Source organism: Struthio camelus, chromosome 18 (assembly GCF_040807025.1).
Source record: "Struthio camelus isolate bStrCam1 chromosome 18, bStrCam1.hap1, whole genome shotgun sequence".
Lineage (NCBI taxonomy): Eukaryota > Metazoa > Chordata > Aves > Struthioniformes > Struthionidae > Struthio > Struthio camelus.
Genome location: NC_090959.1, coordinates 13,928,124 through 13,939,072, shown reverse-complemented (window position 1 = coordinate 13,939,072; position 10,949 = coordinate 13,928,124). Strand labels below are relative to the sequence as shown.

General features: G+C 40.6%; 1 protein-coding gene across 2 annotated transcripts; it reads right to left on the bottom strand.

Moving 5' to 3' along the window:
• Positions 1–306: 306 nt before the first annotated feature.
• Positions 307–10,518, bottom strand: NELFCD (negative elongation factor complex member C/D). 2 transcript variants are annotated; one of them, XM_068913095.1, is made up of 15 exons: positions 10,347–10,518; positions 9,842–9,957; positions 9,581–9,690; positions 8,283–8,392; positions 7,863–7,970; positions 6,543–6,695; positions 5,706–5,836; positions 5,125–5,290; positions 4,363–4,497; positions 3,672–3,811; positions 2,915–3,029; positions 2,467–2,562; positions 2,116–2,256; positions 1,615–1,744; positions 307–1,211 (listed from the first exon to the last, which is right to left on the bottom strand). In XM_068913095.1, exons 1-15 carry the CDS (start codon positions 10,410–10,412, stop codon positions 1,177–1,179), a joined length of 1,752 nt encoding a protein of 583 aa, XP_068769196.1. In that variant the 5' UTR covers positions 10,413–10,518; the 3' UTR covers positions 307–1,176. The 2 variants fall into 2 exon arrangements, with proteins under 2 accessions (XP_068769196.1, XP_068769198.1); XM_068913097.1 differs by having other exon boundaries at positions 9,842–9,954; positions 10,347–10,484.
• Positions 10,519–10,949: the final 431 nt, after the last annotated feature.

Here is a 10,949-nt window from a genome sequence, read left to right as displayed (position 1 = left end):
GCTGTCTCAATAGTTAGCACAGTAGCTTAAGAGGTCACATTCATGCATCAGTGACAACAGAAGAGAGCAAGACCCTTTTAAGCTTGCATCTTAGCTAGACTTAATGTCACGTTCCTTATTTATAAGTAGCTTTTTCTTTTAGAAAGGAGGTTATTTAGAAAACAGATGTGCTTAGAGAAACACAATGGGTTTCTCTACACTCCTTCCTTTTATACAAACAGTATTTACATGTACAAAGAGAAATCTCACCTTAAAAAAAAAAAGAAAAAAGAAAAAATATTTTTGTGAAACTTCAAAAGAGAGCTCTGGAAAGAAAAAGCCTTTATTTAAAAGTTATGATCTAGGGCCTATTCCCCATTGTTCAGCATCAACCAGGATAGAGTAGAGAAACAGAAAGACAAGCCACATCGAGAAGCCATCACGTTTTGGCATACATTCATGTGTTTGGACATCGATAGACTTCTGAAACGGTAATGAAACTTACCATAACGTTTGGTTCATCTATTTAACAAAAAAATAGATTCTGAAAGGTATCACACTCACATATGATTCATCTGTTAATACAAAACTAATCTTGATTGTTACAGCTCCAGCTGTGTTACATAAAACATGTTTTTTTCATAACAGTAAATATATAAGATATTTAGAATTCTAATATAACGCAACAGTGAAAAAGAGGCATTCTGGATTCTCCCCATCACAGAGCTAATCACACAAACAACTCCTTTATACAACTCACAAGATCAAAGCATAGAGCATTCAAGACTTAGTCTTTAGTGAGCTATCTGCAAAAGGGTTTTAGTAAGAACTACTTTCCATTCTTCAGGTTTTGTATATTACACACAAAGAATCAGTGAAAAAAGAAATCTACATCTAACCAAAAATAACATGTTTTGAAACAAATCTAATCCTCTCCTGCTACCCACTTCAGAATATTCACATTTAATACCAATTTGTGTAACAACAGAAGATCCTGAACTATTATTCCATTTTCCAAAGTACGTTATGAGTCCTCTGATATAAAGCTCAAGGTTACCGTGCAAATGAATTAAATGCCCTTCAGCCCTTTCTTCCTTGTTCTTTCCTGCTGTTGTGTTGCCCAGTTATAGAACCTTACTGGTGGAGAGTATGGCAAAGCAGCGATCATGTGCTCTGCCTTCTTGATTTTTCCACTGCTTAGTTCATCATAATGAAGTTAGATTTGCAGTGAGCTTAAAAGAAAAAAAAAAAAGACAGTGTTCAGTATTTCAATCCAGTTTACCTGTTTGCATCTAGATTTCTGCATTATGTAACTAATTAGGATTTTAGGCATTTAGATAGGTCTTTTTGTTCTCAGGTAAGAGTGTATTATGAAAGAGTACTTTCTTTCTTTACTGTCCTTACTACAGTGTAAGTAAGTTCTCCAAAAGCAGTACCTCTCAAAGTTCCTCCCTACTACCCAGATATTCTTGATTAAAGAAAAGTTGCTAAACACAGTCCCCTAAGAGGGAAGCAGAAATAATCTATGAAAAGATTTGCTAGGCATCCCTATTTTTAGCAATCCTTCTCCTAAACATTTGCAAATTGTAACAAATAAATAAAGGAGTGGGTATGCAACAGATAAACATGACTTACCTATAAATTCAGTGACAGGATCATGTTCACCTTCCGTTTTAATAGTACCTGCAATGCTTTCATTCTCCAAGATCGGAAGAAAAAGCTGTACGAAGTCTGAGGTGTAGGGAGGAGCAATCACATCCAGCACCTGAAATAGGAGGCAAAACTGGATTAGTATGCCAGCTGGATAGGTGGTAGAGGCAGTATCTAATGCACAATACCCTTCTTGAAGGCATTTAAGTAGTTGCGCTTTAAGAGCGCCTGTTGTCCAAGTAATCAATTGTCTATTCTTGTGATAGTCTACCCAGTATCTCAATACTTTTATAAGTAAGTAAGTCAGGATCTAGTAGGATCAAGTCATGGTCTTGTGAATACCAATATTATATATCTTGCTCAAAATCTGATCTCATATCTTGAAATATGTTTTAATCCGAGATAAGCTGACTTAATAGCCAAACAGATATAACAGATGTTAAAGTTTACTTCTATATGCTAATCAACAAAAAATTGGCTGCTAACCTCTGTAACAAAATATCTGATGAGAGAAATATCTGTATCTAGCTTCTCCAGGCATTTGCGGATATAGCTGACAACAGGCAGGACATATCCTCGACTGAGTAAGTGCACCATTCTATCCAAGAGAGTTTTCTTCAATTCGAGCTGAAAAAGGGGGGAAGAAAAAAAAAAACCATAAATTAGAACTCTCTTTCAATACTGCTCGTCCTTATTGATTCAGTATCTGTCACGTTACTTTTTAAAAATGACACCATTCCTAAATTAAACTCCATAAAACTGCTGTAGCAGCAAAAGCAGTTATCCTCAGTGAGATTAACAAGCAGGAAAGAACACACTGAATCCTTTGAGAATCACCTGCTCCATTACATCAAGCTGAGAATGTTCTGTTTCAAAGAGCTTGACAAGAAGTTGCAGAACTTGGGGGTGAAGCAGCTGGTGGCATGTACTGATCTGCAAACAAGATGGGAAAGTAAGGACATCAAAACTCTTCATTTTAAAAACCACTGTATCCACTCTTATCAGACAAGCTTGCACTGACGTTCAGTGCCAAACAGGGATTTTTTTTTTTTTATTTTTAAAGAAAGTCTTCTACCATTTCCTTCTTTGATGCCTAAGTTTCCCTAGTGTAAATATTGCTGAGCTGACAAAACCAAATAACTAACTCTGGACTGAAACAGATTCATCTCCGTGTGTTTAACCGAATTACAGCAAATGACAAGCATTCAGTGAACTGGGTGTAATTCCAGTTACAAGCATAAAAACCTGTTTTTCCTCTTCAGCAAGATTTTCTGTATGCTTTTACCTCATCCAGTAATGCCAGATGCACCGGAGTGTGATCAGTCTGCAGCTGAAAATATCGCGGTTCTGACACTGTCCAGTCCACCCACTTTAATACACCCATTGCCACTACCGGAAACCTAGAAAAGAGATCATTTTAGTGTAGAGTATCCAGGGAGGGAACAGTAAATTTTAAACATCATCTTTCGGTATATCCTGATGATTGCTGAGAGTTTCCCAATTTAACTTGTAGTAGAATAAGCTTGAGAAGCTTGCCAGCACCTCCAGAGAAGAAAAAAAGGAAGCTAGGCTGGAAGAATATTCTTTCTAGGATACTCCCTCACCCAACAGAAAACGCAAAAAGCAGGCAATGAGATTCACGAACGCTCCAATGTTTACGCACAATGTATTTCTAGCCAGTTTATTCAACATCTGCTATTTCATACTTCTGAGAGGAGAAGGACGGACAAATTATTTCTAAGAAAGCCTACTGAGGAAGGCAGAGCACTCTGTCATCTTTTTCCAGTGGCAGAAGGAAGCATGTTCTGTGGCACAAGAAGGTAAGCTGTGAGTGGAAGTCAGAGCTGACATACTCATGAGAGAGATGCCAAGGAGTCAAACGTACAATTTTGAAAGCTACTTTCAGACCACATTTTCACCCTTTCTACAACAAGGATTTTCTCACAGAGTTCCCTGCAAAGAGACTTCCCTTTAGCAGCACTTCCCCTCTAAAATAATACTTTCCTGCCAACAAGCAGCTTGTGACCAGCGTTTCTGCTCACCTGATACACTGATAAAGAGTGCTCAGTTCTGCAACTAACTCTGATGCTCCTTTGTTCTCATTACAACACAGGTTGTGAACAGTTTCAATGGCTTTTGAAGTTGATTTGAGTTCATCTTTGTTTATGCTGACTCTCTTATTCTGAAAAAATGCAAAGTTTGAGTGCAAGAGACAGGTAGATATAAGATATCCTTGGCTAGTTAAGGAGAGGAATTGTTACTTGCTATGGGACTAAGATCACATCACGTTTCTTAAAATGCAGGCTCGTATGCAAGTTTTAGAAGAACTAAATATCAATGAATTGAGCTGTAAGGGCATTTCCCTTATCTAATTCCCTAAGAATTACTTTACCTATTTTAGTTGATAGAATTCAATTCATCTTCCTCTGAAAAGCACACACAGTTCTAATAGCAAAGGACAAAACTGCTACTGAGAGCTTTTTGGGGAGGTTGGAGGACAGAAAGACGACAAAAACCATCTGGTGCGCTCTAACTTTCGTAGTACGATCTGATCTTCAGAGGCACGCAGGCTCAACACTTCCAGTTGTTTCAGGTGAAGCTGGAAGCATCTCTCATTAGAATAAATAAATCAAACTGAGCACATCATTTTAAACTAAGAACGATACATGTTCTTCAGCACAGTTAGATCACTGTACTTAAAAAGAATATATTATTTACAGAATCGAACATTACCTTTTTCCACATTTCTACCACGCTAGCTGCATATGCCAGTATGTGAATATATTTATGTTTGTGGTCCTGATTGATCTTAGCACCTGGCTTAAACAATGACTGCATGAAGAGGTCCAGAAAGGCAGGTACTCGAATCTGTGAGGGAAATTGTTTATGAGAGCCTGAGAATTATGGGAAATGACTAAAAAAAATTATTTTTGCATCTGATGTACCTTGCATAGAATAAGACATTAACAGCAAATTTTCCCCTTAGGAATACATTATACAGTTTTCTGAAGAGGCCCCAACTTTCTGCCATTCAAAAAGGAAAAGGTAAGAGAGTTACAGACAGACTACATTAGATGTATTTAAATTGTACCATTTATTACCAGAATTCATACTGCAGCAAAGTAGTGAGAAATTTGAAACATATCATCTATCCCTACTTATAAACTGCAAATCAAGATAATCTTTTAAAAGAAGTTAGTTAATTAGTTCCTTTCCATCTTTATCTCCTAATAGGAGCTTCTTAAAAGTAATTAATGTAAAAAAAAAAAAAACAAAACACAACTTGGAATGATAAAAATCAATTAAGCAGCTAACACAAAAAGAGTACAAATAGTAGGTTCACATTTATACATCACTTAAAGCTACAGATGGATGAGTTGCAATGCTAACTTCTATTTTGTGTTGATAAAATACTTAATAGCACTCAAAAAACCTGAGGTCTTATTATGCTATTACAGAAATAAGTTTCCGGGCTTAAAAAGAGATACTACTAACCAGTTCTACTGGAGGTGGGTCCATGCTTGTAAACATTTTGAATAGCACAGTGATATCTGCTGGATTCAGAGCTCCTTTGGACAACATTGCACCAAGTGCTTGACATGCTCGAGGATAGGAGGCCGCAGTACCCAGCGCTAGAGTGATCTGACTAGCATCATGGCCTCTTGATAAAAAACATAAACATACATTGGAACTTATTTTCTTAATTCAGATATGTTAGTTTTAGCCTTGCTAAGTCAATAAGGCACATCACATGACGTGTAATGCTTTAGGACAGAACCCACCGCCCTGGACAATTACAGAAATATGCCTGTATTTCCCTTGTTTCTAAAGTGTGCAAAGAATAACAAGATTATATACATTTTTACTAGATAAAAAAAACTTTCTCCGATTCTTTGTACTTGCTATTCCAGGTCTCCCAGTACAAGACATTGAACCTTTCAGTTGCTTTAAGCATTACGGCCTACAGCAAAAACTAATTCTCCTTTTGCTGGAATAAGGTAATCCAGAACGAGCAAAATACAACAGTTCAAATTACAGTGACTTATATTTCACCAATAAACACAGCAAGCACTTACTTCTCATGAGCATATCGCTGAACCTCCTGAGCAATCCGTCTGACAGCGGACCCTCCTTGCTCTTCTTGGGCTAATATGGACATCATAGATTGAGCAAAGAGATATGTGTGTTCTCCATGGCACACCATCTTCTGTGAATGCACGCATCAAAATTTTACCAGTCAACAAGAAACATGCAAGTATTCTTCTATAATAACATTGCCTTAACAGCAAAGATTACTTTGAAATGTACTAATACAAAGCAAAAAAAAAAAAAAACCCAATAAGAAAGTAGAGAAAAAAAAATAGCATCACTATACATTGCTGTCATGCAAGAACAAAGTATTAAATCTAGAACTTCTGGTTTTTAGATGCCAGAGCTGAGAGGGAATTCTAGCCTACTTGCTCTTCAGCACCTTCTTTACAACATTTAAGGAGTAAGCCAAGTAAAAAGCCACCCAAAACTCCTAACGCTATTTCACAAAAAAGAACACACACTGTATTGATTTAGATGGCAATTTCCACATCACTGACAGAGATGAAAACAGAATTATTTTAATTTGCCAGGGGACTGACTAGACTGATCTTTAGATCTCACGCGTTAAACGTGAAAGAAGAGCGACTTCATCTTCATACAATCTAATTAATAAATGTAAGAAAGTGTTACTTAAGCAGCCCAAAGAATTCTCAGTGAATGAATAACCACGTAGCAAAAACTTCTACCTTTGAAAACAGATATAGCTTTCCTTCATAGTATTTTGTAAGATTTCAAGATTTTCTAGTGTCATGCAAAGATCTGCATCTCCTGTCTGGGAAGGAAAAGATTTTTTTCCACATGAAAAGGAATAAAGAGCTTACAGCAAACTCAGGGAGGTTTTTCTCAAGGTTTTCTTCTCCGCCATCTAAAATTGTTGCCAGAGATGTACGCAGGACTCTAGAAAAAACTTCCAGTTGCTGACATGCTGTTGAAACACTGGTTATCTCCCCTTGATATCCAGCATCAGATATAAGCTACAACAACAACAACAACAAAATATTTCAGATACCCCAACAAGTCTGGAAGAACAGAGAATATTATATTTTTCTCTGTATACACATACGTCTTTTAAACTACAGAAAGGAAACCAACAGCAATATAACCAAAACCAAGTAAACCATAATGATATAGAAATATTTCAGAACACAGCAAGATATACTAGATATATCATTAGATAGCAAATTTTCTCTCCCTATCAGGGAAACGCACAGAACTAAGTGATGAATTGCTAGAAATGAGAGGTTCACATAAGAAACAAGAACTACTGACATGAATTGCGCCTCCCATTTAAGACTCTTACCTCCTTACGTGAGATTAAATGTGCATTTACTTTAATGCACGCTGACAACATACACAAGGCAAGTTTAAGGAATACTCTGTCTTCTCAACTCATATATGTATATACATATATACGTGTGAGTGTGCATGCATGCACATGTATTTTAATATAACATATAGTAATTTGCTTTTGTGCACACACACACACACACAAAAAGCCCAGGTGAATAACATTATGTGGGGAAAAAAGCTGCATAAAAAACATGACCGCTAAATAACTATTTCACAGTGTTTGCAAGATAAACCTGTGCTCATAGCATAAAGGTAAGTGAATTCAAATAACCTTACAGACAATTTATAAGAGAAATATCCAAGGCTTAAGTCTTTCTCCACTGTAAACCATCTTCAAAAAACAGAGTAAGAATTACTTCAAGGCAATACAATGAAATCTATAGATACAGACACAAGTATTCTCACTATTTTTCTCTTAAATAGCACATCAGTTTTCAGTTTCATTGTTTAATGAGAACAAAGGCTTACTTGAAAGAAACCTCACAATACAGATACCCTAAACATATAATTTAGAATTTAGATAACCCAGAGTTTTCAAATACAAATGAAAGAAAGAAAAAAAAAAACCTCAAAAAGCAGGATTTCAAACTGGAAAACTACATCTACTGCTCACGACCAGTAACACAATTTTTCCTGTAGTTAGGTTGTAGTATTGTTCTGACATCTAAATAAGCAGTATTAACAGCAACACATAAGAGATACAGGCAAGACTACAGCTGACATCTAACGCCAGAAGAATTAGCCTGTTACAGAAGCCGTTATTCTCCATTTAGTAGACTTGAATGTACTACCTTCACAGTAAAATTAAGCATTAAGCAGTCTGGATGCGCTTCTGCCAACTTGTAAAAGAGATCTCTCCACGTAGTATGTGCTATCATTTGCTCAAGCCAGGCTGGAGTCTGTGAAAATAAAGGGGGGGAGGGGGAGTAAGAATATCTATTTGTCAAGACAATTAAGAGTAAGATTTCTACCCTTCAGGAGTCCTGTAAGTTGCTATACAGAACTTTAACACAAAGTAAACTGTAGTCAGAATTTAAGTAGCCTCTGAGAACGCCAATGAAATATGGCTGATTTTAAGAAACAACTGCTTTCAGAACTAAGGAACTTTGAAGATGTAGTTTCCTTTCCCCCACCACCTACTAATCCATCAGATGAGGGCATCTATATAGGATCCACTCATGTAAAGACAACAACATGCATTCCATGCACACCTCTCCTTCCTCTGTAAAGATGGAATCTGCTTTCCGAGGATCAAAATGCTTGATAAGTAAGCTTTTTAAATGGTTTTCTACTGTCTCCTGAACTTGCACCGGCTCAACACCTGTACAGAAGGAACAAAAAAGTCAGCAGATGCAGTCCAGTCAAATATGGCAGTAACGTAATTTTCTGACAATAATCCTTTAGGAAAAGAGGGCAGAAGCTACTCAGAAATTTATCAATATGCAGAAAGCAAAAGGGAAGCGCAGTGAGTCGGATGGAGTACTACTAAGCGATACTGACACAGACATGCACAGATTTAGAGATTCTCAATCTTTTTCCATAAATGCAGACCTTTTTTTTTTTTTTAAACTGTGTTCAGGATCACAAGCAGGTTACGCTAGTCCTTTTCTCCAGCTCTCTTCATCAGTCATGTAAACAGCAATGCCCGTCATCTCACAAGACATTTACCGGCCGTGATAGTGAAATGCACTCTTTACCTTACACACAAAGGGATTACCAGGACTGGGGCACAAATTCACCTTACCACAGACCAAAGGCTATCTGTTTTTTAATACATTGGATATCAACAGCCAGGACATATACTTCAAAATGCTGTACAAAGAGCTGATACATTTTTCTACATTCCTGAGATCAAAATATAACATTTCTGACAATTTATAAATAAAAGTTTATGCTGGCATAACTTTTTATGCATAAAAGTTTATGCTGGCAGGGACAATGATATCACAAGATAACAGTGAACATATCTTGCAAGAGACAATTGTAGAACTTATAACCAGACTGGTCTCAAAAGAGTACTGGCATCCATATGAGAACTGTTCATCTAACCACTGTTCCAGTGAAAGGAAACGGTGACTAACAAAACAGTAATTACTTTTTCAACATTAATTATATTATGCTATTATAAAACATCAAATACTGCTATATGATCTACAGGCAGTATCTCTAGCTGCACGTATGGAAATAAAAGAAGGGGGAAAAAATAGAAACTATATGTAGTTGCTTCTACTGTATTACCCTTTACAATACAGTTTGTGACCGCTCAGAAGCGTTCATCGCCACATTACTTCACCTACTCTCTGAAGAGAATTGAAGTGCAGAGCACAAGAACAGGAAGGAACCGCAGTACGCATTCTGAAGGCTCTTCCACAACACACAGAATTTAGCCATACAGAGGTGACAACTTTCATCCGATCCACTAATTCGAGCACGATCAAACGCGCCACCGACTTGGGCACTTCCGATGCAAGACCGCGGCCACCAAACAGCACCGCATCGCCTGCCGTACCTGTCTGAATGAGCCACTCTGCCAGCAGATTTACAGTCTGTGCCACTGCAGTATAGTTTTCAGACAGCAGCTGGATCACGTTCTCTGGAGAACCTCCTGCTTGGAAATATCTGATGAAAGGATTAGAAAAGAGTTACTTGAAAAGTGTATTAAGAATCATAACAATGGGGGCCTAAAGGGGGAAATAACAGCACCGTTTATGCTTTGGCGCACAGTTCTACACGAGGCCAGTGGTAACCCGGCACCGCGGGCTGCACCCACCTCTTCAGCGTGTTAAATATAGACGGCTCCATTATGTAGTCCCGGGTGGAAAATTTCTGCAAGCATTCCTGCTGGACTCCAGCATCGTCCTCTCCCTCTCCATCCTCATCCTCCTGCTATTCGCGAACACAGCCAAGTCAGCCGCCTCCCTTTCCCGGCTTTGCCCCTACGCTGCTACATTTCGCCTTCGTTTCGGTCAGACTGCACCGTCCCGCCGCTGTTTTCTTGCTTTTAAGCCCGCGGCGAAGCCCCCGGTCCGGCCCTCGGCCCGGCGCCTTCCCGCTGGCCGCGCTGGGCCCCAGCGCGCCCCGGGCTCGGCTCGGCTCGGCTCCCCGCCGCCGGCCAGGGGGCCCCGGGAGCTGCCTGCGGGCCCAGCCGGCAGCTCCTCGGGGCCGGGGCAGCGCGGAGGACGGGCAGCTGTGGCGAGCCCCGCTCCTACCTCACGGGCCGCCCGCCCGCGCCTGCCGCCACACGGCCCCGCGCCCAGCCACCCGCCAGCGCTCACCGCCCCGCCGTCCGCGTCGTCCCCCCACTCCGCCGCGCTGCCCCCGAAGTAATCGGCATCCTCCATGGCTCCTCCCGCCCCGGCCCGGCCGAGGAAGCTGCGGAGGCGGCGGGAAGCAGGACGCGGCCGCCCCCCGCCTGGGCGGAGCGGCGCGCAATGGCGGCGCGGCCATGGCGGCGCCGGCGTGAGGGGGAAGCGCCGCGCCGCGGCGGGGTGAAGCCCCGGGGTTTTTTTGTGTGAAAACCGCCGCTTTTTTTGTCACTTCGAGCTGGAGGGGAATGCCCTGCCCGCAGCCGCGCCCCGGTGCCGGCAGCCGCAGGCCGGGCGCCGCTTCCCCGCACTCCTCGGAGCTGCTCCTTGCCGGGGTCAGTTTTTACCGCGTCGAAGCGGTAAAATTCACCTTCACGTTTGAATTACAGCTGTAACCGTGCACGGCTGGAAATGGACGGCGGCGACATAACGGCCGGCGCCGTGGTGGCGTTGCCCGAGGCGGAGGCGCAGGTTTGGCCTGTCCCGGTTAGTCCGCGGCGGCGGACGGCACAATACAGCCAGGGAAAAAACAACAACAAAAAAAACCCCAAAAAATTAAAAAGCAAACTCCCC